At 42.6% G+C, this 26800-nt stretch overlaps 2 protein-coding genes and 1 pseudogene across 5 annotated transcripts in view; 1 reads left to right on the plus strand and 2 right to left on the minus strand.

Moving 5' to 3' along the window:
- Window positions 1–15261, plus strand: sgpp2 (sphingosine-1-phosphate phosphatase 2). 4 transcript variants are annotated; one of them, XR_013501768.1, is made up of 6 exons: window positions 1–376; window positions 2157–2318; window positions 9493–9672; window positions 11722–11805; window positions 12421–14726; window positions 15114–15261. XR_013501768.1 is itself a non-coding variant. In XM_078246771.1 (5 exons), exons 1-5 carry the CDS (start codon window positions 155–157, stop codon window positions 12964–12966), a joined length of 1200 nt encoding a protein of 399 aa, XP_078102897.1. In that variant the 5' UTR covers window positions 2–154; the 3' UTR covers window positions 12967–15261. The 4 variants fall into 4 exon arrangements, 1 of the variants encoding a protein (XP_078102897.1); XR_013501767.1 differs by having other exon boundaries at window positions 2–376; window positions 11716–11805; XM_078246771.1 differs by having other exon boundaries at window positions 2–376; window positions 11716–11805; window positions 12421–15261.
- LOC144515706 (elongation factor 1-beta pseudogene) lies at window positions 13716–14657 on the minus strand (annotated as a pseudogene).
- farsb (phenylalanyl-tRNA synthetase subunit beta) overlaps window positions 15132–26800 on the minus strand; it is a 25152-nt gene continuing 13483 nt past the window's right edge. The window contains exons 16-17 of the mRNA XM_078246770.1: window positions 26530–26682; window positions 15132–15283 (exon numbers count right to left, since the gene is read on the minus strand). Coding sequence (XP_078102896.1) covers window positions 15132–15283; window positions 26530–26682 — 305 coding nt within the window. The remainder of the gene's footprint in view (window positions 15284–26529; window positions 26683–26800) is intronic.

The following is a 26800-nucleotide window of genomic DNA, read 5'->3' on the forward strand; positions in this document are numbered from 1 at the left end:
TAGCCCCGCCCTCTGCGCACACCTGTGGCGTACAGCAGCCGCACCTGTACGGAGCCTGCTGCGCCCTGCCTAGGAAAATAGCACCTTCCATTACTTCTCCTGCTCAGAACATCCACGGTATCCTGTTCCTGCACTTCTGTCTCTTTCACCTGACATGTTGAAGCCCCTGACTTACCTCCATGACTCGGAGCTCGTGGCCCGGTTCCAGAGACGCTGCGGACTCTTCCTGGTCGAAGCCGCGCATCACAGCCGAGTGAGGTTGAGCGCTCAGAGTGGAACCCCGGTCCACGCCGACGTACCATGTGGACAGCTGAAGGGAAGATGCGACCACCAGGATAATAATTCAAACTACGAGGAGAATGGATGTGCTGTTGCTGTAAGTCGTCTACTGCGAAAATATGGTATTCTCATATAGGCCTAAATGCATTGAAGTCTAAAACGTAATTTTAATTCTAAATGGAAACCAAAATGCTAATGCAGTAAGTCTATAGGGTATTTGCATTTGATACCCACGGCGTGTGAGATTAATTTAAAGGAATAAATGGACAAACCTTTGGTAATATAGCTTTGATTTACATGGAATTCTTGAAGCTTAGGAAGAGTTAAAACACACCCCAGGTTTACAGTGTAAATAACATGGCCTAATACACTGACTGGCTTTTCTCGTTTGTCTGGGTGTCTCCCTCAGCCACAAGATCGTCAGCTGTGTGGGATGTTTACATTCTTCTTCTGTAGCCTCAGCAGCATGCTACATCCACACTAATAGGCTTTTTTGTTTGAAAATGCATATCTTTTGGTATATTTACACCTGGCGTCCACTCTACTCTGCTGTTTCAGAGCCCCTAAAACGGAGACATTTAAAAAACACTGCTAACCCTGTTTGAGTTGAAAAAATTACTTTTCGCCACTGTTGTTCTTTCTCCATAGGTGACCGAATCTATTAACTCGGTAAGCCAACCAACGACCATCCGATTGGACCGACTTGCGTAAATGAGGCGGTTGTCCCATCGCTAATATACCGGCACGCATGCGCATGCCCAGTACACTGCGAATGTGAATGGTCATGTGATATGCGTGGTCACACAGTGTTAATATGGATGGAAATCATTTCCAAAATGGAGCGGTTTTATTATAGGCTACATGCTACGGAGCTTTCGCCTGTGTGGACAGAGATCATTTCTGTTTCAAAATGCCGTTTTAAAATGAAAACGTAGTAGTGTGGATGTGACTCCCTTGTATTTAGGTTGTTGTAAGGTGAAGATGAACACAGTCAAATTACTTTCTGGAGGACTTTAGGATACTTGATAATGTGCAGTAAATGGAGCTCCTATATGGGGGTGTTTAGCATGGACATTGTTTTATATTAATTAATCCACAAAGGGCAATAAGCTATTTATTTCTTACAATACTTGCAATACTAAGAAGTTCCAATAGCTGCAAAAATAATCCTGCATATTACAAACAAAAAGCAAATCTAAATGGTGTAAGTTAAGCAAATATACATGTAGAAACTATGACATTATTTAGATGGATACGTTTTAAAGTCTTATTGGGGCACTGCAGTTTAGTCATTATGAGGATTACTTAGCCTGTAAAAACTGTTGAATAATGTCTTTTATGGCTCTGGAAGAGCTTTGTGAACCCTGATGATGTCATAATGATGTCATCAGGGTTATCTTAGGTTGGGCTTGCAACTACAGAATGTCTGCTTTACAAACCGGAGGTGTGAGGTTTAAAATAAGTGGGCATTTTATGAGGCAGGGGCATCCAATGAAAGATGCCAATCCGTTGAATTATGGGAAATATAGGATCCAGCATTTTTGGAACTTAATGCATAGAAACTAACGTCTCTGCCTCTGCTGCAACGACATTGGACCACTCTTTTTCTAATTTGTCTCTTGGGAGTCCCCTAACTCGTGGAAGTGCAATACTATATTTGGCTTGGTATTTGTTAATGTGCTACTTCAACCACTTGAATAGAGAAATTCAATACATTTTGATCTGCTGGCTGGTATACAGGATGACATGTAAAGAAGCTGTGAAAAAGGTGACAGGTGTGGCGGATAGATGTAATCTGATATGATACTGTTCCAGGAGCCATCTTTAGGCACCTGGCCCTATCGTATTTTGTGTTCATCTGTGTTTATTCCCTGCAGGGCTGCAGCAGGCCTCAGTATGAGGTGAGGAACTGGCTTTTGCACTTCCTCTTCCTGTTCTCTGCAGGCATGGGGCATGAAATCTTCTACATCACCTGTCTGCCCTGCATACAGTGGAGCCTGGACCCATTCCTGTGCCGACGCCTGGTCAACATGTGGTGTGTAAGTCACAGCTAGAGAGAAATGTGTGTTTACTTCAGTCTCCTTCTTCAGTCTGATGTCGGTTCATTCCACAAAGCCACCTCTCTTTTCTCTCTGCTCTTCATCTCACTCTCTTCACCTTTCAACCTCCTTTCATCCTTCTCCCCCTTTCAGTGACCTGTCTCTGACACCACCATGTTCATATATCCCCAGGCCTGACATGGTGAGAGGCCACACGTGAGGACACATTAGTGGAAAAAGACTGCTAGGATATCCCCTTTAGATGTTTATTCTGACAGAATCCAGCACATTACAACAACAGAGCATAAGAAATGCCAAATGTAATCCCAGAAGGGAGGGTGCTGGCGTTTGTGGGGCAGACGGGGCATTCCCTGCCTAGAACCGGGCCCGCCAGAAGGCGTGTATTTGGCACTTCTAGACACACAGTCAGCCATACACCCTCACTCCCACACTGTGTGAGATGGGCAGTGTGTTTTTGTGCCCTTTGTGTCCCCGCCCCGAGCGCTTGGTGGGTGCCCTGTGTCTGAACCCCTTGTTTGGCCCCCAGGGGAAGATACACTATTCTTCTGGCATCCTGGCTTCACCAGGCCCTTATGTGAACTCCTTCTAAACTCACATAAACACCAACACACACAGATGCTCACACTCCCCGCCTCGCTTGCTAAAGACACTTATTGCCCTCCCTCTAGTTAGACATTACTAGCTTTTCGCTGTGTTCTCCTCCCCCTAGTCTACCAGCAGAGTGTTTTATTGGCCTCATCAGCGCGCTGAGCTTTCTCTCTCTGGACCAAACATTTGGTCTGTCAGCCCTCGGGGCGCATCACCCAGCACTCCTAACTTTAACAGCACCCTGCCATTGTGCTGGTGGAGTTATCTAAGGCTCATGGAGGGCTTCTCTCTCTCTCTCTCTCTCTCTCTCTCTCTCTCTCTCTCTCTCTCTCTCTCTCTCTCTCTCTCTCTCTCTCCTCTGTCTCAGTCCCACACTCAAAACTGGCAACTCATGCCAATGTTTGAAGTGCATCCATGCAAATTAAAACTTGTATGCATGAGCAAACACATTAAAGGTCCATGACTGAAACACAAACACACACACTCAGACACCTCAGACGTCCTTCACTATTCTCTGTTGCCTTACTTGCAGGGTGCCTTTGGTTGACTTAGAAAACACTGTCATTAACCATATGGTCATGAATTACATTGCCGTGTTGTATGGTATTATTGTAGTATAGTGGTATGCAAATCATGAACCTACTTTGCTATTTGGAATATCAAAAAGCTCAAGTTGTACATAGAGGGCATGCACTATGATGTGGATAATGTTTAGAAAGGAACTGCATGTTAAGTTTTTTTCTGATGATGGCAAATGAGGGTCATATTCAATGACCAAGCTCATTCTGTTTCCAGGAGACAAAACCTTTTCAGCTATATGGCCTTAGACCTGGATCAGCCATCAGTGATAAAGGCTGGACATCAGAATTTGATCTTCTGTGAATTAAAAGACACTGACAGTGGGATCCTGTCCTGTCCTGTCACCACTACAAGGAAACAGTGGTTTATGTGGCATAATAACTAAATTTTTCTGCCACAAAGTGCTTGAAAATAACCATGACAAAAAATAACCATTGACAAAAATTATTAACCAGCCATGAGCTAAAGATTATATTAGTATAGCGTTAATGGAGCTTGCTACAGTACATTCAAGAGCAAATGAAGAAAGACTAGCCAGAGATGTTACATTGTAGCAAACTAAAACATTTCAAGCATCAGCGATGTAACTTTTGGAATGAACATTTTGTTCCTGGGAATAGACTGGTCCCAAAAAGCTAGCTGGTAGCAAATCACCCGTACGCTCTAGCATTGCTAGGGGATGCAACCACATCATGGCAAGTGCATTGCTCAGGGCCCAAGGAAGCACAGTGTTGAGTGGGAAGTTGTTTGGATGAGCGGTTCTTGAGAAAGCTGCAAGCAGCAATACCCAAGGCCAAGTAATCGTCCTGTTCCAGACAGGTACGTTTTGAACAGGCACTGCACTGGTAAAAGGAAATGTACCATGGCAGTAGACTTGTTGTTCTACACAGGGCTGGACTGGGACAAAAAATCGGCCCTGGCATTTTTGGCCAGGCAGCCCACACCCACCATGATTGGTCAGACACATTCCCTGCAGACAGTCCTCTTAAAATATGCGTGCATTCTATGATATGAGTTGCCTAGTGTTCTGTTCTAACCCTGACCCTCACCCTAACCATAACCTAATTCTATCACTAATCCTACAACCAAGTCTTAACCCTCCAGCATTTTGGCCCCATGAATATAGTTAAACAAGCCCACACACACACACACACACACACACACACACACACACACCCACACACACACACACACACACACACACACACACACACACACTCACCCTCACCTCCCTCCCTTCCTGAGAGTCCCTGTTAATTTGCCTACTCCTTACCATGTCGTCATCTACTCTCTCTTCCATCTTTTTCCTCATTCGCTCCCATGGCCCTGTCATGGTCACTCTCCTCCTCCTCGGCTTCTTCCCTGTCATGATGTTGTTTCTGCTTCTCTGTATAGCCAGCCACCTCTCCTCCTTCCTCTACTTCAGGTAATGCTGATGTTGAAGCAGCTACTACAGCCCCAAACATGTCAGAAATGTTGGCACATTTTGAGGCATCCGCCTGTAGATTCTTAATCTTTTTCTCCTGTAATTTCTCTGTACCTCCCTCGCGCTTTGGTGGTCATTTGTCCATTTTAACGTGGATGCTAAACTTCCAGCATAAGCATAACTATTACAGCTCGTGTCTCAGGGCCGGGAGTGGGAAATCCAATCCTGGATTTGATTGGGTCAGGCCAGTGCCAATAAAGACAATTAACCAATGGGCCGCTGTCAGTTCTTTATGGGCCGGCGCGGCCCAAAAAAAAAAAGGCCTATGAATTATATTGGCGATTCGGCCAAAAAGTGCGTCGGCCCACCGGAAAAATGCCCGGTACGCCAGATGGCCAGTCCAGCCCTGGTTCTACACATTCAGAGTGCTTGAAAACCATTTGCTGTAAATTAATTATTTTTTGTTTGTATTAATGGAGAAGTGAATGCCCACTCAGCAAAACAAAAAATGTACAAAACTCTGCAAAAGCAATATTCTAAGAAATATATGCAAGTTTCAAGAACACAAGAGACTTGTAAGTCAATGAGCAGTCCAGTGAAGGCTGAGCACAACTTTAAAACTGGACCCAGAAGAAATTGTCCTGCCTCATTAAGGCTATCTCAGTAAATTGAAGGAACCATGCTGTGGGGATTTGGCATATTGGCTCCACAGTCAAAATATGGAGGAACTCTTACATATCTGCAGAAAATACTTCAAGAGAGCAGGCAGCAGCATGATTCCCAAATACCTATTGCACAAATGGACCTCTATTATGTTTGAGATGACCAAGCCATAACAATAAAGGCTTTTTAATTTTTCTAAAGAGAGTTCCTTGGAGTTTCCTGAGTTTTGCTATCTATTATGTTATGAGTTCTACAGTCAGTAAAGTTAAAATTCCAGTGGCTTTACAGTTAAAAACTAAGATCTTTATAAAAGCAAAATGTGTTGTATTCTCAGATATGTTACCGTTTTGTGTGCACAGATCATTTGGATGTCACTGAGAATTGAAGAGTTTAATTTGTTATCACCATCAGTGTTGGGGAGTAGCTTTCCAAAATCTATGTTATCAGCATAACTTTATTTTCAAGTACCTTGGTGGCCAATGGGCTGTTACGCATCACAAAAATATGAACTAGTAACCAAATCAGTAGTAGTAATTAGTAGCAATTAGTAACCTATTTATCATGTCGCTGTGGGGCAAAACAAACATAGTGTGTGTTTTCTCCATACAAACAGTGACCTGTAGCCCCTCTTCCCCCACACACACACACACACACACACACACTCTCTCTGAGCCACATGTTGACAGATCAAAGTCCAAAGCTGCACTGGCCTCGATAAATACACTTATTCACGAGAAAACACACCCAAGCACAACTATCTGTGTGTGTGTCTTGACCTGTCTTTAACTCTTCCCTTAATCTGACCAGGCCGTCTCTGGGTCAGTCCTTTTGATGTGACTTGTACAAAGACACCAATGAGACACTGGCTCATGAGGCAGTTGAATATAATGTTTGTGGTGATGGTGTGCAGGTGGAGGGACGAGGGTACCGTATCATGCAAGCACTTGAACTGTTAGGCAGATTCATTGTGTGAAGGCAGAGGGAGGAGCACAGTCAGTGGATGAATACAGTCATGGTGAATGGATGGGGTCAGACGTGCTACATGAGTTCACCATTGCCTGTCCTCTGTTTATTGTCCACTTCATGGTGCCAATTATTCTGGCTGGGTGCATGTGTGTTGGTCGGCTACAGTGTAGGTAGATGCAAATATTGGAATAACAAACTTTATATTCATGCAGTACCAGTGGAGCAGGATAGATGAAAAACGATTTAGCTTTTGGAAAGAGCAAGACACTGTTGTTGTAAGGATTAATCTCGTTCTTATTTATGTTCATTTAGCATACTGTCTCTTAACCTATAAAAGTATGTGGACATACATATACTTTTGCACCTTAAAGGGACAGTTCACCCGAAAATCAAAAACACATATTTGTCCTCTTACCTGCAGTGCTATTTATTAGAGATGCACCGATTGACCGGCCGGTGACCGGAATTGGCCGATTTTCACGTCATCGGCCATGACCGGTGACCTGCCGGTCAGTCTGACATATGCCGATTTTATGCCGGTCAAATGCACTCGGGCGCCGCATGACTTACATCGCGCAACAGCAACACCACTCGTGCACATGCAGGGTTTCCGCTGTATGCATGTAGCAGCGGCGCACTGCCGCTCAATCAGCTGTTTATGAAATGTCACACAGTCGTAATTATACACGGCTCGTTTTGTTGTTAAACTGTAAAATGAGCGGTGATGTTAAGTCATCCGTTTCAGGTAACGGCACTCTATGGTACCGTCTATTTGCTGGATTGGTCCGAGGTAACCGGCGGTAGCTAACGTTAGCAGATAAGCAGCAACGGCATTGTTCATATTTATGCACGATGACACATAAAGCAAACTTGCTAAAAAAGGAACTACACGCTGTTTTCAGGTAACGTTACTGTTGACGTTCAAACAGGCCTGTGTGTGTTTTGAGAAATATCTTTATACTGCAAGGCTATATTTATTTTATTTTTATTTGTTATTTATATATTATTGCCATTACCTGTTTTCCCTGTTTTCATATATACAGAAGTTTAGTTTGCTAAATATATCAAATTTTTTGGATATTGGATGTGAAAAGAAGGAAATGGTTTTTCCATAACATTGCACTTTAGATGTGTGTGAATTTCCCACACCAGGAGTAATTTATATAGTTGTATTTTATAGCGATCGATTATCTATTTAAAAAATTTTCTATGCAAAATGTAACATTTTCTATTAAAGAAAATAAATATTTGTGTGTGCTGTAAAGTGGTTAGAAAAAATGAAATCGGTATCGGCTGGCCTAACTCAAAGAAAATCGGAAATTGGAATCGGCCTAGAAAGTTGTAATCAGTGCATCTCTACTATTTATCAATTTAGATTGTTTTGGTGTGAGTTGCCTAGTGTTGAGTCGGCTACGCACAACAGTAACCATGATCGCTCAGCGTACGGTAAAAGTCTGTGTTACCTTATTTGACAGAAATCTACATGCATTTGCCTGTTATTTCTGACAATTTGATAAACAAAAATGTTGATTACGCTTAAGTAAGTACAACCCTAATCAACAAAACTGCTTTAAAAAAAAAATTTATATTTAAATACCACCGTTAAAATCACTGGGAGAGTCCGACGCAGCCAGACTCTGGACGGCAAAACTGAGATAAGCGCTAAAAGAGGATTTGAATTACTATTGTTTTTCTCACAATTCTTATCATTTTGGCGCTGGTGATTTTCCTTTGGGGCTGGCTAAAACCTCTTTGGGGGGTGCCAAAAATTCCTCAATGCCGGGAAAAACTCTGACAATGTACTAATCTGTTTAAAAAAAAAAAAGCTGTTCTGGTGTTCACATATTTTGGGCCTTTTTGTGTACTTCATCTCTTCCTCTGTCACTGTCTGCCCCTCTCTATCTGTGTGTCTTATATGTCTTCAAGTTGCTGCACTAACAGCGATCAGCAAACGTACTTTAATATCTGATTTGCCATGGTAACAACAAGCATTTCCTGATTACAGTGTCAGTAGAGATGGTAATAACAACCTCTCTATTCTCTCCCTTAAACACACACATTAGTATCCTGCTCGCTCTCTGTGTGCTGCCTCCCTGCTCCTCGCTTAGACAGCCATTCATTAAATATACAAGGCAAAGCTTTAAATAAACCTGGAGCTGGAGCAGGCTGCCCCTTCGAGGGCCGCTGGGGATCTCATGAAAGAGAATAGGCAGCACATTTGGCAGGACACACACACACACCAATACCTACTGTATACACCACCACTACACACAAACACCTTGTCATTCTGTCAAGAGCTCTCTGTCTGACCCCGCCAGCTGAAGACGCTGTGTCAGCAAACCCTTTCTTCAACTCTCAGTTCCTCACAATAGATTTAGTTTCTGTACGACTGCAGCATATGCACTTCATACCAGGGTGGGTCTCCACTCTTGTGCGGTTCTTGTGGCGTAGGAATAGTGATTACTTATTTATAAGAGTGTGTGGTTAGTTTTAGAGCATAGCCTGATCAGGATTTTGCTTCCTCTACTCATTACTTTATTATCATCTTCCTCCATCTCGAATTTCTGATTTTGTAGTCAGCACACTGCAGCATTCTTCTGTAGTCATTTTGGCTATTTAATTGTAATGATGCTGTAGACTTATTCATTTCAGGTATTGATGATGAAGCCAGCAATACCATTTTAAATTCTCTGTATTCTTTAAATACGTTAATGTTGCAACAGAAATATACCATATTGGTTCTAATAGGCACTTCAAAGAGCAAGATTGTTATTTAAACTTTTTTTATTTCAACAGAATTCATGTAAACAAGTGTGAAATTTGATAAAAAATGTTGAATATTTCTAAAAATGTCGACATTGATAGAACATTAAAAATAAACCTCTGAATATGATTAAATATATTCGGTGGGACCCCTGCTTCCTCTCACAGTTGGTGATGTACATCGGCCAGGTGATGAAAGATACGCTGAAGATGCCTCGCCCTCTCTCCCCCCCCGTGGTCAAGCTGGAGACACGTGTTGATGCCGAATACGGGCTGCCCTCCACCCACGCCATGGCCGCCACCGCCATCTCCTTCACCGTTTTACTAAGCGCTCCGTCCAGGATACAGGTGAGCGTCACTGCAAGCGACGATTACATGCAGTAAACCGGCACAAAAGTACCCTTGGCAGTTGTGAGCTACAGCACTTAGTCACAAATATGAAATTGCTTAATAATGTAGCGTATTGTATTATAGTCTGTGAGACGCTTTTATCCGCATCTCGCGCTCTCTTTCTCAGCAAATGGAGCTGGCCGTCCATAACAGGTCACACACTGTTACACACACTCTTGCCAAAAGTCAAAAATGAATTTTCCTGCTCAAATTCTTAAATGATTTGTTCATTTAGTCTTACTTTCAAAATCTAAATACATAATCTCTACCGTGATTGTGGAAACACAATACCATTATTGCCCCATGACATGTGTCAGGATTTTAATCAATAATAACCAAGTTAGATGGTATATGAGCAACTTCAACAAGCTACAACATCACTCTGATATTTAGAGATGGCGATAACAATTACTGTACATTGTTTCTTAATTGGCAACTGTGATATTATTACTGAAACTGTGATAGTCGATGGTTACCTGACTCATCCCTATAAAAAAAGATAATACCGCCATTGCTGACAGCAAATGATGTACTTAAACCCCATTAGAGCTATGAAACCTAGGATAAATGGATGTTGACCTGTAGTTATGATGATAGGTATCTCATTAACAGTGCTATTAAAATGGCATTGCGATTTATGCAATCCTTTTAAAATTAGCCGAGGCACCAGTCAGTGTTTAATCAGTCGATCCATATGAACAGTTTGAGGCAGTGGGAGCCTGTGGATGGCAGCCAGCTCACTGGTAGCTGAGTGGGATGAAGGGAGTGGCCCCGCTGTCCATCACCGAGTCCTGACTGAGCTGTTGGACAATGGGCAGGGAGGGGCGGGGCCAGCAGTCACCATCAGTCACCGTCAGCCACACCCGTCGAGCCGCTGTTTGGTCTCCTGATGGACTCGACTGAGTCAATGACTGTCAGTCCACGTCTCCTCCTCCTCCTCCTCCTCCTGACTCTTCCCCTCTTTATCTCTTCCACTCGACTGCCAAGTCAATAAAACACTCAGTGGCTCAATCATAGGCTGTCTTTACAAAGCACTGTGTTTTAATGAAGAATTGAGCGAATGCTGAATCCTTCAGTAAGTACTTTACAGCTTCGGCAGCTGTCGGCCTGATTTATGGTCACATCATTTCAGCTATTTGCCTCAAGTTTCTTGCAGTGCCGTTCTCAAGGTCCGAGAGATCATCTCTTCAACCCCCAGACCCCCTATGTACAGTAGAACACTTAACTGTGACTTGAAATTCCTCAAGGACTCCCCTGAAAGAAAAAAAACAAACACACATTGCTATAGATGAGTAGCGGGCTGTTACAGATGCTCCTGAAGCCACAAGGCCTCGGGGCAGCTCACCCGGTTCTCGGCGCAGGTCGGAGGTCACGACAGTCAATCACAGAGTGACCCCCTCCTGTCCCCGGCATCCTTTGTGGCCATTCAAAAAAACCTCTCTTCATGAACTACCAGTGAATAGGCTTCCAGCTGCAAAAGACAGGAAAAGACAGAAGGGGAAAAAAAGGCGGAGAGGAGGAGGGGGCACAGGAGGGGAGGGTGGAGGAGGTGAATGAATACACAAGGCCTCTCTTCTCACTGTTATTGAAATGGAGGGGAGAACAAAACCTGCCGCCGTAGGTAAAGTTAGGAGGGGAGAAAGGATGGAGAGACAGTAGCGGAATAAAGGAGCAGTGACTTGATGACGGGCAGTACGTCAACCCGGCAGAATGGACAGAGTGGCAGAGAGAGGACTTACACGTCGCCATTTAAGAGAATGACGAATGGATGATTTGATCACAAACTTACAGGAAAAAGAGGAAGAAGGTTAAAAAAAAATGACAAATGTGTATTCACAGAGGAATGTTTAGGAATTTTAGGGACGTGACACATACCATTCTACTTTCACAGATTGTATCATCCTAATCAGGGAGTGGTGTTTACCATTGTGTGTGTGTGCGTAAGGTAGGTCATACCAGACACTGTGATGGTTTGTGATCTTAAGTGTTTTTCTGTGTCAGTTTCAGTTCGAGGTGGGTCTGCTGATCGCACTGACGCTGTCGTCTTTGGTGTGTCTGAGCCGCCTCTACACAGGCATGCACTCAGTTTTGGTATGCTAGTCCTTGCACACACACGCACGCACGCACGCACACACGTGTGTGTGTGTGTATATGTATGTATGTATGTATGTGTGTATATGTGTGTGTGTGTATATATATATATATATAGTGTGTAGATAGATAATTCAGCAGGCATTGTGTGACACAATGTTCCCTTTATTTCATGTACAAATCTTGACGCCATAATGTGAAGTTATGTTATTAAATCAGTTATGTTTTAAGTACATATTTATCAGGGCAACCTCATAATTAAAAGATTTTTTTTTTCTGAATATACAAAATATAATGCTTATTTATGCTGCTTATTCACTTTCTTGCTGTGAGTCAGATGAGAAGTTTAATACCACGCTACCATTTAAATCTGTCGGTTAACACAAGGCTAAAGCCAGCAGCCAGATAGCGTAGCTTAGCACAAAGACTGTAAACGGGGAAACCGCCAGCCTGACTCTGTCCGAAGGTACCAAAATCCACCTACCGGCATCTCTGAAGCTCACTAAATAACGCACGTATGAGTGGTAATTGATCTTGTCGTCTAACTCACAACGTGTATTTTGACCTATTGCTTAAAGCGCTCCTGGTAAAATATTATCATTCTTCTGCTTTCAGGATGTGATCTGTGGCGCTTTAATCTCAGCTATCATCATGTTCCTCACCTACCCATATTGGGAAACCTTTGACCGTTTCCAACTCACCAGCCACATCTCCCCCATCGCGGCATTGACACTGCCCCTCTTCCTCAGCTACACCTACCCTGAGCTGGACCATTACAGCACCACACGGGGGGATACCACCACCATTCTAGGAGTAGGGGCCGGGTGCTCTGTGGGATACTGGGTGAATGAGCAGCTAGGGCAGACTTTTGAGCCCCAGGGGTTGCTACCTGTACCCCTACCCACACTGACAGCACATGCACTGGCATTAGGTGCTGCCCGCTTCATTGTGGGAGTTTTAGCATTAGTGGGAACTCGGCGGGTTATGAAAACACTGAGCCTGCAGGTGTTGTATTTGTGGTACAGAGTGGCAAAAAATGACGACAGTGCCAGGAGGAGAAGAGAGATTGAAGTACCGTATAAGTTTTCCACATACACAGCTGTTGGACTTGTCAATTCTATATTGGTCAATAAAGTATTCATTCTACTGGGACTACTGTGACCTATTAACACAAGACTGCTGTATAATTATCTGAACTTGCCATAACAAAAATGTACCTCATATTTATTTCAATGTGTATCAAATTACCTTTGTTAACTCTTATACAATGAGCTTCAGCTGGGAATAATTTACAAGGGTACTTGTAACTGAGCAGAAAGCAAATAAATATTTTGCTCACATAGCAATCGTATCAAAGCATATTGTTTTTATGACTTCCCAGTTTGATCATTTGAATTGTGTAGTCAAGGCTGTAACACTGTTATTGGAGTGTTGTGTATTACAGAAGCAACAAATAGCAAAAAAAAATATCCACACGCCAAGTTCCCTGTTACCCCACCTTGAGCCAGACATGCACATATCAGTCAGGATAATCTTGTCAAAACCAGTTTAACTGAAACTTGGCAAATTCATTTCAACGGCATCCGTCTTTCCCTCCCCCCCAAGTCTTATTACTTGGCAGGTTAGAACAGGCCATCTGCTACACCATATGGGCCTGGTTATTGTATGTTCAGGAGCAGTGTAGTAATGAGTTAACCTCCCTTTGCTACAGGAGAGTTTGAAGGAATGCTGGAGCACCTGTCAGACCTAATTTACAAGACAGCTTGTTATCCGGCACAGCTCAGTTTCATATTGGCTGCAACAGTTTCTCCTTGAATTGACAGTGAACATCAACAAACAGTGGAAGTCTGTAAAGAACCTGTGCCTATAAAAATGTGCACTACAAAAAAAGATTCAAAGCTAGACAGTCAGAAGTTATAAAGGCTTTATTTGATGTTTGAAGGCAAGAATATGTTGTACTTGTATCAAAGGATAAACAGTATTTTCAAATGAAGGACCTGAGCTTTCATTATTTTATTACATGGACGTTGGAATAGTAGTTGAAAATTGTGTTTCATATTACATCACCTATAAACACCAGAAAATATAAGATGGTACCATCAGTGATTTTATACTGTTGGTATGATTCAGATCTTGTTGAAGGCAGCCACATCTACAGACTGAACATAATCCTCGAAGGCGGTGATGGCTTCCTCCAGCAAATCGGTGCCCACTTTCTCATCCTCCACCACGCATCCTATCTGGAGCTTCTTGATGCCGTAGCCCACTGGGACCAGCTTGGACTGCCCCCACAGCAGCCCGTCCATGCTGACGCTGCGGACGCACTGCTCCAGCTCGGCCATGTTCGTCTCGTCGTCCCAGGGTTTGACGTCGAGCAGGATGGAGGACTTGGCGACAAGAGCTGGCTTCTTGGACTTCTTGGCAGCGTATTCAGCGAGGCGTTGCTCCTTGATTCTATCCGCCTCGGCGCTCTCGGCCTCGTCGTCCGAGCCAAATAGGTCAATGTCGTCGTCGCTGGCGTCGCTTGTCGTAGCTGGGAGGACAAACTGACTCTTGGCTGACGGGAGGCTGGCTCTTTCCCTCTGGAAAGACTTGATGTGGTTATACCAGCGCATGAGGTGACAGAAGGTCGAGCAGGGCGCAGAGGGGATGGCGTCAAATATTGCCATGTCAGCCTGGGACGCCGCAAAGCCCTCTATGTAGCTTTTGTCTGCCAGAAAATCATTGAGCGATTTAAGGCCGGCTGCCGTGCTCACGTCACCAAACGCGGTTTTTGTGGAAGTTGGACGGGATGACGGGGCCTGCAAGGACTCGTCTTGCGTGGGGAACTTGTGCTCGATGACTTCCTGCATGGGGACGTCATGTGTGAGGGTGGTTTCTGCAGTGTGGCCACTGGAAGAACCAAGGCAACAAAGCAACAGGTAATGAGTCACTGAGTTGAATCACCATGCACTAACCCCAAAGCACAAGTAACCTAAATGAAGACCAAGCATGCATGTACAAGCCTACACACAGATGCACGCCATTCACATCGAAAACACTATAGAGTCTCGTTAAGTTTTCCTTCTTCTGCAGCCTTGCTTATAATATATAAAACACAATGGCAGCACATAATGATGATGCTGCACATATTCTTTATCCTTTAGTTTCCTAATGCAACAGCTGACAGATAATCTGCAGCACACTTCAACCACAGCCAAACCAGCCAAACACCGGTTATCTTTTTGACAAATTTCAAGCCTCATATATTTTCCTCATGAATCTCATTGATTCCTGTTTTTGTCTGACTTCTTTGTATTTTTGAGTAGGAGTTTAGGAAGGTGAAATCACAGGAAGGGCTCGATGTCCATCTCCAGGGCCGAGCAGGGCATGGTCAGCTCAAAGCGGTTGATGACATCCGGGTGGAGGACCCCGAGACGCCCTACGCTCTTTCCACGGGCAAAGATCTCTGCGCAGCGACCGGGGAAAAAGGTGGAGTCTAAGAGAAAAAAGAAAACGGATCATCATCATTACTTTAAGTGAGAAGTGAGTTTTATAACACCTCCACTTGGCGCCTCTTCTCTTACTAAAGCCCAGACTGCCAGGGAACTTCACATCATTTTGTAGCTTCCTTTTCTAAAACAAGAATTATCACCTTCAGTTTTCTTCCTGCCAAACTATTTTTGACCAGTGTGTTACTATCTAACATGCCATCTGTTTGATCTGGCTGCTTCTTGGATCATGTTTCTGCCACTACATAGTTGAAACATGCACACTGTAAAATGTATTTGCACTTGCAGAAACATTCATTTTTCTATTAAGTATTGATGACATCCTTGGTGATGAGCGCTCATCATATCACAGAGATCATGAGTCATACAGTGTGGGCGGTACCGTGCTGGCTTTCTTGTTCCTTGAGTTTCTCTTGATAATCATTTGTTCACCCACATTGGTTATTAATGATTCATTTTTCAAAGGAAAGCCCTTTAAGAAGTGAAAAACAAAGCTTTATCATTGTAGAAGCAGGATCACTGTTGTTTGTGAAAATGCCACAGGTCATTTACTCTAAAGCAACTACCTTTGCAGGCCATTTATTCATAATTAGATTTTCTGTCTCAGTCACTTTCATATACACACACATTTCTCCTCTTCTGATTAAAATCTGATGGTTAGTTTGTACAGTCAATGTGAAAGGATCCCTTTGTTCAAAAACACCAACATGCAAACAGACAGAAAGACGGACTTGTCAGAGATTTAACAAGATACAGGGGTTGCCATGACAACAGCCCCACATACAGAGACATGGCATTCTCCCAGAGTGCACTGCTTCTTCCCACGCTGCCTTGCTAATGGGTTCCAGAGCCCACTGCTTAGATATTCACTAATCACTATGGATGAAGGCTTACCAAACACATGGACTGTACTTTCAAGCGTGTGTGTGTGTGTGTGTGTGTGTGTGTGTGTGTGTGTGTGTGTGTGTGTGTGTATGAACATATATATGTGTGTGTGTGTGTGTGTGTGTGTGTGTGTGTGTGTGTGTGTATATATATATGTGTGTGTGTGTGTGTGTGTGTGTGTGTGTGTGTGTAGGCAACTGAAGCTGAAAGTTCTATCATTTATTTTGGTCGCCTGTTCTGTGTCTGTTAGGTGTATTAAATCAGTGGAATGTGCTTTTGTCGGTTCACACATCATCTACTTGTACCATGAGCAGGATGCCATGGCAACTATATAAATAGCTCTGGTACATCTTAAATAACCAATCAGTCAATGAAAATCCTACACTTGAGCCAGGCCACTTTCCGCCCACTCTCCTCCAACTTTCAGCAAAGCTCTCAGCGGAAAGGAGAATTAGGCGGTTGTATCAGATAACCAATATAACTGGCTGATGTTGCCAACATTTTGCCATAGGATTTATGACTATTTGAGACAACTGGACATAAAGTTCACACAGGTTCTTACTGAAGCAACAAAAACCTGCAGTGAAATGAAGGCCTCATCCTGCATGAAGGACCTGCTAACACACCTAAATGGATTATTTGTATCAGTGACTTTAATTGACGGTCATCATTTCTGTTGGTTATGACAATATTGTGCTCACCAAAGTAACTGTAGATATATGAGAATGCGGTGACATGTCTAAAACAGCCAAACAAAAATTCCAATGGGAAAAATAACACGAGCACTCGGACAATCAGCTAAAGAACAAGGCTGGCGATATTCTATACAGGTGCTGGTCATAGAATTAGAATATCATGAAAAAGTTGATGTCAGTAATTCCATTCAAAAAGTGAAATTTGTATATTATATTCATTCATCACACACAGGGTGATGTATTTCAAATGTTCATTTCTTTTAATTGTGATGATTATAACTGACAACTAATGAAAATCCCAAATTCAGTATCTCTCGAAAAGTAGAATATTACTTAAGACCAATACAAAAAAGGATTTTTAGAAATGTTGGCCAACTGAAAAGTATGAACATGAAAAGTATGAGCATGTACAGCACTCAGTACTTAGTTGGGGCTCCTTTTGCCTGAATGACTGCAGCAATGCGGCGTGGCATGGAGTCGTTAAGACTGTGGCACTGCTCAGGTGTTATGAGAGCCCAGGTTGCTCTGATAGTGGCCTTCAGCTGTTCTGCATTGTTGGGTCTGGAGCATCGCATCTTCCTCTTCACAATACCCCATAGATTTTCTATAGGGTTAAGGTCAGGCGAGTTTGCTGGCCAATTAAGAACAAGGATACCATGGTCCTTAAACCAGGTACTGGTAGCTTTGGCACTGTGTGCAGGTGCCAAGTCCTGCTGGAAAATTAAATCTGCATCTCCATAAAGTTGGTCAGCAGCAGGAAGCATGAAGTGCTCTAAAACTTCCTGGTAGACGGCTGCGTTGACCTTGGACCTCAGAAAACACAGTGGACCAACACCAGCAGATGACATGGCACCCCAAACCATCACTGACTGTGGCAACTTTACACTGGACTTCAAGCAACGTGGATTCTGTGTCTCTCCTCTCTTCCTCCAGACTCTGGGACCTTGATTTCCAAAAGGAAATGCAAAATTTACTTTCATCAGAGAACATAACTTTGGACCACTCAGCAGCAGTCCAGTCCTTTTTGTCTTTAGCCCAGGCGAGACGCTTCTGGCGCTGTGTCTTGTTCAAGAGTGACTTGACACAAGGAATGCGACAGCTGAAACCCATGTCTTGCATACGTCTGTGCGTGGTGGTTCTTGAAGCACTGACTCCAGCTGCAGTCCACTCTTTGTGAATCTCCCCACATTTTTGAATGGGTTTTGTTTCACAATCCTCTCCAGGGTGCGGTTATCCCTATTGCTTGTATACTTTTTTCTACCACATCTTTTCCTTCCCTTTGCCTCTCTATTAATGTGCTTGGACACAGAGCTCTGTGAACAGCCAGCCTCTTTAGCAATGACCTTTTGCGTCTTGCCCTCCTTGTACAAGGTGTCAATGGTCGTCTTTTGGACAGCTGTCAAGTCAGCAGTCTTCCCCATGATTGTGTAGCCTACAGAACTAGACTGAGAGACCATTTAAAGGCCTTTGCAGGTGTTTTGAGTTAATCAGCTGATTAGAGTGACACCAGGTGTCTTCAGTATTGAACCTTTTCACAATATTCTAATTTGCTGAGATACTGAATTTGGGGTTTTCATTAGTTGTCAGTTATAATCATCAAAATTAAAAGAAATAAACACTTGAAATATATCAGTCTGTGTGGAATGAATGTATACATTATACAAGTATTATATATTACAAGTATTATACACTTTTTGAATGGAATTACTGAAATAAATCAACTTTTTCATGATATTCTAATTATATGACCAGCGCCTGTATTTTTGGTTACTGTCGGCAATTCCCATGAAAAGACCAAAACCATCAGTCTGTTAGTCCGCCCCCTAAATGTTTTTCGACTTCCCCAGTGCGTCTGTCTCTCTCAGCCCCAAGCCTATTTACTAGGGGTGTGACGAGACACTCAGCTCATGAGACGAGACACAATATTGGGTTCACGAGACAAAATTTTAAACACTATTTTAAAGAAAACTTCAATGATAAAATATGACTGGAATCGAAAGTCACAAAATGAAAAACGAGGAAAGGTTTTGCCACAAACTCAAATAGCTTCTCTCCTGTATAACAAATCTCTTCAGACCTAATATCTGCAGCGTTTCCACCGGGAATCCAAAATGCTGCCACACAAACCTTTTTACGATACTTTCCCTCTGTAATAACAAAGAATATTTCAGTTGTAAAAAATAATGCCAAACCTATTTATTTAAAACACCATCCCTCTCCCTTCCCAAACCAGTCCCTACAACCTATTAAATCAAATAATTATTCATTTTCTTTACACTGCACTGGAACTTGTATTTGTATCTTATTCTATTTTAGACCGTTTTTAATTGCTCTTTCATGTTTAATGTAAAGCTTTTTGAATTGCCTTGTTGCTGAAATGTACTATAGAAATAAAGTTGCCTTGCCCTCCAACTTCAGTCTGTCACCAGGGCATAGAAAACGCTTTTGTGCCTGTCAGTCAGTGACCAGGGCATAGAGAAAGCTGTCGGCCTGTCTCATTTGGAATCAGAAGTGTAACGTTAACTGCACCGCAATCTCGCCATTATATTATATTATAATGCAGCAAACGCTGTCTGTGTTAAGTTTTGAATTCTGTAACCACATTTATGACCGCTTTACCGGTATTGCCGTGACTCACTGTGACTTGAACAAGCTGCAGAGGCGACGTAGTCTCGTTCGTCTGCACCGCAGGTCTGCGCGTGTATCAGAGCTGAGCTCAGCTCTCTGTGAAACATGCAGAGGACAGAGAAGCTTGCAGGTACCGAAATGTGGCACCGATTGATTTAACGTGAATCGGTCCTCGGTAGTACCAATGTAATTCTGCACTCGTGTACTGATATCGCAAGACAACTTTTCACCTCGACGAGAAATATTATCATGTTTTAATATCGCGAGATCTCCTCTCCTCCGAACACCTCTGCTATTTACATCTACTAAAGACATACATGTCAAGATGAAGATGGATGGATGGATGGATGTCAAGAAGTTTCATTTCTTAAAACAAGACTAAAAAAGGGCTGGGCACTGTAGTTTTTAACAAATGTTACTTGAACAAGAGATAATGGTGCATTTGTTAGGAACTATTTTTACGCTACGGAATACACATTTGTTGCTCTAAGTATTTACTGCAGCAGTACGCCATATGTGGCATTGAGTCAAAGTGTGTGTGTGTGTGTGTGTGTTCATGATAATTAAAGCGCCCATATTATGCTCATTTTCAGGTTCATAATTGTATTTTAAGGATGTACCAGAATAGGGTTACATGGCTTAATTTTTCCAAAAACACCATATTTTTTGTTGTACTGCACAGCTCTCTCTCACTGCTGCAGATCCTCTTTTCACCTGGTCTCTGTTTTAGCTACAGAGTGAGACCTCTTTTCTTCTTCTTCTGTACTATCTTTGATTGCACTCACACATGTGCAGTAGCTCAGATGTAGATCATGTCAGCTAGCTAGCTCCATAGACAGTAAAAAGAAAGGCTGTTTCTTCGGTCAGTTACAAGGCAGGATTAGCTGGGAGACTTCTAAATGAGGGCGCACATGTAAGTAGTTCTTTGTAGATTATGGTGAACTTGTGTGTGTTGTAGCAGTGCTTTGCTATTGAGAACGAGGTAGCATGCTAGTGTTAGCATTAGCGTTAGCATGCTAACGCTAAGAGCTAACGATTGTGGTTAGCCAGCTCGTTTCGGCTTGTGACGTCACAAGCCATGCCGATTTTGACCAGCTCACCCGGAGACTGAAGGCAAGACACATTCAGAAACCATCTCTCACTCAAAAACAGCATGGATGAATTTTTTTCAAAGTTTGTATGCATGTGGAAGCACCAGAGACACAAAAGAACACCCCAAATCCCAGAAAAAGTGTTCTTCAAGGAACATGTCACCCAGTGCAACAGTGTTAGCCTGGTCCTACCAGACTCTTGTGCATTTCATTTGTACAGAGACGTACTGAAGGAAAAATGAAAATTGAGCGGCAGTACATAGGGAGGGACGGAGCCAGGCTACAACAGTGTGGCTCATTGATGTGTATTTAATAGTTTCTGGACAACAATTGAGCTCTACAGCACGACGAAATTGGATATATCAGTCTATAGATACACAGACAATACTTGTTAGTAGGTTAATTTCATTTCGGTTGCGGTCTTTGTACGACAATAATAAATATATATTAGCAATTAATTTGCAGGGCAATTATTTATTATTTTTTTTATTTGTTTTTGGTTCACTCTCACTGCTCTTATAGTCATTTTCGGCAGGCACCTGTTTTCAGAAAAAAAAAATTCTAAAAATCAACTGTACACTACCTGCTCAGCACCAAACGGTAGATAGACAAAGTTACTGACTAGCTGGTGAACAGTGTTATTATGGATCCCACGTAACTTCTAGGCAAGTCCCGCCCTACGATGCAGCTCGATTGGTTGGGGTTAGGCACTGACCTTGAGTGGTTAAGGTTAGGATAGCCGATAAGTCAGGGGATAGGACTTGAACAAATCGGGTTACGTTACCTTGCGTAAGCATGGACGCCTGGCCAATAGTAGTGTGTGAATGTTATTGCAGGATGGGTCTTGCCTAGAAGTTGCGTGGGTTCCATTATAACGCTAGTGAACATGGTGGAGCATTTAGCAGCTAATGAGCCAGATATTTTCCCCAGCAGTTGGTAGCGACCAAAAACAGAGCTAAAAGAGGTGGACAGAAACATGACTCCAAATGAATGATAATGTTTCTCTGCAACTGCTGGATAGAGCTGGGCAATATATTGATATTATATCAATATTGTGATATGAGACTAGATATCGTCTTAGATTTTGGATATCGTAATTTCGTGATATGACATAAGTGTTGTCTTTTACTGGTTTTAAAGGCTGCATTACAGTAAAGTGATGTACTTTTCTGAACTTACCAGACTGTAACTGTTTTATTATTTGCCTTTTCCCCACTTAGACATTATGTCCACATTACTGATGATTATTTATCTAAAATCTAAGTGTGAAGATATTTTGTTAAAGCACCAATTGTCAACCCTAGAATATCGCCGCAATATCAATATCGAGGTATTTGGTCACGAATGCTGCCCAAGTGACCAAAAAAAGATTATTATTATTATTATTGTAGATTTAAATAAACAAAACAAACGACAGTACTACTAACCTTCAAAAATAGATACAAGCTGAACACTTGAGGTCAATTACTGAACAAAGAAAGAGTCACATAAACGCTTTCTTGATGAAGAGAGTATGGGCCAAGACTTTGCATTGGACACAGTTGTTGAGTGAAACACGGGCATCTGCCTCTTAAGTGGTTTCTTCCTCCACTTCTGATCCCCTGACTCGCTATTTTATCCTTTTTCCCTCTGCTGAGTGGAGGAAACTCAGCTAACATGTATTCCCTCAGCCCCTCACTCTCTCTGAGCTGGGAGTGATGGGGAGTTAGCTGTAGTGCTGTTTTGCCCTGCTGATCGACACATCCTGAGGGTGTGTGTCTGTGACAGGTGAGCTCCTAGACTGGGTCAGGACCTTGTAATGGGGTTAAGGACACGCTGGCATATGGGAGTTGGGCTAATGGTGCATTAAGTGTGGAAAAAAAAAAAATTGGCAGAGAAGATAGACTGAGTGGGAGTGAGTGTCCAGTGTGTTATGCATTAGTGAATACTGTGAGAGCATTTCAGCTCACTTGTGTGTGTGTGTGTGTGTGTGTGTGTGTGTGTGTGTGTGTGTGTGTGTGTGTGTGTGTGTGTGTGTGTGTGTGTCAGATGGACAGTCTAAAGCACCCGTGGGTGGGTGTTGTATGTGCCAGTCTCAGCCTTGCTGCTCAGCACTGCAGTGGGTGACGTGACGCCTATGCACTCTACCACACTGCAGACTTTACATGCTTTCATACCTTTTCTTGCCTCCCCCACCCTCTTCTCTAGTCTCATCTCATATCCGCTCCCCTGTCAGCCTTCCCTTCTCCTCACTGCTCTCATTCGCTGATACTTGAGCCCATTGATTTGCAGTCTGAATGGGCCAACAGAATAGACATGCTGCAGTGTGACCTTGGAGCATGCAAGTCAAGGGGAGAGGGGGGAAAAGAGGTGGGTGGAGAGGTAGACAGGGTGGAGTGAGAGAGAGAAAGAGGAAGAACTGAGCGAGGAACACAGTACTCAAATGTTGTATGAGAGTCTCTCTGGGGAAATGCACATAGATTGGCCTGTGCAGTGCGTCAGACCCTTGAGTCGAACCTTTCTGATTACAAATCTTGCAGGAACAGATCGGATGCATCAGAAAGATGAAACCCAACTTGGCCAAGCCGTTTAAACACAGCTTTACTGTATTTCAAGTAGTATTGTGCCAGTCACATGGCACCACTGGTAAATGTAACATCAACTTGGACTCTACAGTTTACAGTAGAGATGTTCCGATACCGGTATTGGCTCCGATACTGCCTAAAACGCTAGTATCGGGAAGTACTGGAGTTTATGCACCGATCCGATACCACGTAATAAAGCCCTAAAGAAAATCTACGTTAAAGTATACGTTATTTATGTTCTTTTTCCGTTATAACTGACTGTCAAACTGCAGAATAAAAGAAAGTTCTGTGGCATTCATGTTTCACAAAGAGTTTAACCTGAGCCGGACCGACAACAAAGATAGAAATAATACCACATCCATACAGGGATAGTAGTATACAGTTGTTAAAACGTAATAAAATATATGACACACTGGATCGGATCAGTACTCGGTATCGGCCGATACGCAAGTTCAGGTATCGGAATCGGTATCGGGAAGCAAAAAATGGTATCGGATCATCTCTAGTTTACAGGATTGTTTTTCTCCATTAGTGTGAAAAACAGCCTTTCAGAATGAAGCTCATTGAAGGTCTCAAAGACGGAGTGCTGATGCAACATGACTGACCTAGCCATCTCACTCATGATGAAACTTCAGAGAGAACTAATTTGCACTCTTACGCTAATGCATTTCATCATTAGAGACACAGCGAAGTTGTCTGAAATTAGTTGTTGGCCCACAACCCATGAACCATGAGTGACACCTTTAATTTGTATTGAGCGAAGCGATGACAGAACATTGTACATCACAGCTATTTGGTATCCATCATCGACTGAGCAGCGTTATCTTGATGTATTAGGGTAAGGTGATGCAATTGGGGATTTTGGAGGTAGAAGAGAAGATAAATTAAATGGAAATGAGGGAATTGTGGTTCAGAGGGGATAAAGAGTTTTTTATTTAATTTTTTTTTTTTTAAGTTAAAGCCCATAATGTAAAAGTAACACGTTCATTTGTAGCTTGTTATTGTATGTCTTTTTAAAGTAGTTTCTATTTTAAATGAGTTAAACCTATCAAATTAAATGAAGCACCTTTTTTTAACATTAAAGCGTAACTCTCGCCAAAATGCAACCTAGGGTCTTTTTGTGACTACTACCCGAGTCAAACTTTCATTTAAAACCATAATTAGGACGGAAACTCCACTTTTAAGATTGCCCATATTCTCGTTTTCGGGCCTTTTGAATGGGAGAGCTGGAGGCACTACTATGATAGCATCAAAATCATTATTTATAAAACGCTAAGAAGGCTCGACACAACATGAAACTTTGCTCGAAGTATCACCAAGGGCTCTACACATGAACTCGAGCATTGAGAACATCGTTTGTGTACACAGAGTTTACTGAAAAGAAAGGTTTTAACAACTCACTGTAGCCGTTGGTTTTTCCGGTCGCCGCCATCTAGCCATTCAAAAAGAGTCGATCTCCGAATGCAACTTAACGGGGAGGAGAGTAAAGATGGAAAGCTCCTAAAGCTTAGTTCCATATAAATGCACGGATAATTTGTTGTTTTGTCGTTAGTGAAAAAGAACATTGACCTTGTAGTTGAAAAAGGAGCCTCATATAAGAATGACATTTCCTCCTATGGGGTCCGTTCATTCGCATTCGGAGATCGACTCTTTTTGAATGGCTAGATGGCGGTGACTGGAAAACCCAACAGCTACAGTGAGTTGTTAAAATCTTTTTAGTAAACTGTGTAAACAATGTTCTCAATGCTCGATTCATGTGTAGAGCCCCTGGTGATACTTCGAGCAATGTTGTGTCGAGCCTTCTTAGTGTTTTAAAAATAGCGATTTTGCCCTCAGCACTCCCGTTCAAAAGGCCATTTGACCGAAAACGAGAATATAGTAAATCTTAAAAGTAGCGTTTCCGTCCTAATTATGCTTTAAACAAAAGTTTGACTCGGGTATATTCACAAAAAGACCCTAGGTTGCATTTTGGCGAGAGTTAACGCTTTAAGTACCTTTTACAACATTTTGTCATAAAAAAAGTATGTTGTGTTGGTTCCTTCCATAGGCAGTAGAAAATGGAGGCTCAATGACCTGTAAGCTATGCACAGTGTGAGGTATCGTTTTTATAAACGATATATAATCTCATATCACACTCACAGTATCACTTTACCAGATAGAACGCACAAGTGACATTTACCTGATGTTAGCGTCAGTAGTTTTGACTACAAGTCCTATCTGTTTAGTTTTAGCTTGTGTCAATTGCACAGAAAAACAGACAATGCCAGACGGCATCAGATGACACCAGAGAAGAGAAGGCTGTGTGACATTTTCATTTGAATGATTCTGTCTGAAGACATCCATGGAGCTGTGTAGTGACGGTCAAATGAAGCTTCGCGAACCACTGTCTTTATTTTCTGAGCTCACTAGATGGCGCTCTCTGTTCAAAGAAAAAGGTTAAAGGAATGGCAATTTAGTGTGTTTTCAACCCTTTGTTGAACAGAGAGCGCCATCTATTGAGCTCAGAATATAGTGGTTCGCGAAGCTTCACTTGACCATCACTAGAGCTGTGACCGAGTGTTTTTGGTTCATTACGATGCTGTGTAAAAAGTCTGGTGGTATATTAATTTAATCAGAGTGTAACCACGGGTTTAGTGAAAAAGATTTCCAAACATTTGGACAATCATTTCTCCTTTGCCTGGGTAAATCAGACCAAAGTAAACATCTTATTGACCATGCTGGATTGTCAAACTTACAATCTCAATTTACTCAACTTTCTAATCAAAATATGTTGAGAGAACCAAGTATCTCATTATAAAAGTAGTAGTATTTTACATTTTTAGCCCATGTCTCTGCCACCTTTATCAATATTATTGTTTTCTCTTGTATACCAAATTCTTTGGCCATCCCCTCCATAGATCTAATTGAAACTAACAGCGAAATATTGCGTGTCATTGCCATGGAAACTGTGCCCCCTCAATAAACTAGGGTACACGCGCCTGGGTAGCTCACCTGGTAGTGCGGGCACCCATATATAGAGGTTTACTCCTCAATACAGCGGCCGCGGGTTCGACTCCGACCTGCGGCCCTTTGCTGCATGTCATTCCCCCTCTCTCTCTCCCCTTTCATGTTTAAGCTGTCCCATACAAATAAAGGCCAAAAAATGCACACAACACCCTGGTAACAAACAACAATGCAGTAGCTGCTAGAATGGATTTACATAACTCACATGACCCAGATTTATTTGTTCACCGGCTTGGCAGGTAACTAAATCCCTGGGATTTTCTGCTCCCTGTATTTTAAAGCCATTTACCACCAAGGCGACCCCTTAAATATATTCATACAGACCTGATTGTTAGTTTCCAACCCCCTCCCTTTCAAGGCTTCTTACCCTCTGCAGCCTGGATGTGGTAGCCATCCCCGCGGGCCGACTTCACCTCCAGCAGTTCCATGGTTCGGTCCAGCAGGCCATGGATCACCTCGAAGCCCGGACTCTTGTTGTAGTAAACAGCACAGAAACGCCGGCTGTTCCTCGCCCCGACATCTGGTTGGTAGGATGGTGGGGTGTCAGGGACATTGAGAAAAGGGCTATACCAATGACTTACTAATATATCAAGCCAACATCGTGTTTTATTTATATATATATATATATATATATATAT

This window comes from Sander vitreus, chromosome 3 (genome assembly GCF_031162955.1).
Source record: "Sander vitreus isolate 19-12246 chromosome 3, sanVit1, whole genome shotgun sequence".
Taxonomy (NCBI): Eukaryota; Metazoa; Chordata; class Actinopteri; order Perciformes; family Percidae; genus Sander; species Sander vitreus.

Coding starts and splice junctions, on each gene's coding strand:
- sgpp2 (XM_078246771.1), top strand. CDS start 155: ATGTTGAAGCCCCTGACTTACCTCCATGACTCGGAGCTCGTGGCCCGG. Junction 377..2,156: donor AGAATGGATGTGCTGTTGCT/GTAAGTCGTCTA, acceptor TATTCCCTGCAG/GGCTGCAGCAGGCCTCAGTA. Junction 9,673..11,715: donor GCGCTCCGTCCAGGATACAG/GTGAGCGTCACT, acceptor TTTCTGTGTCAG/TTTCAGTTCGAGGTGGGTCT.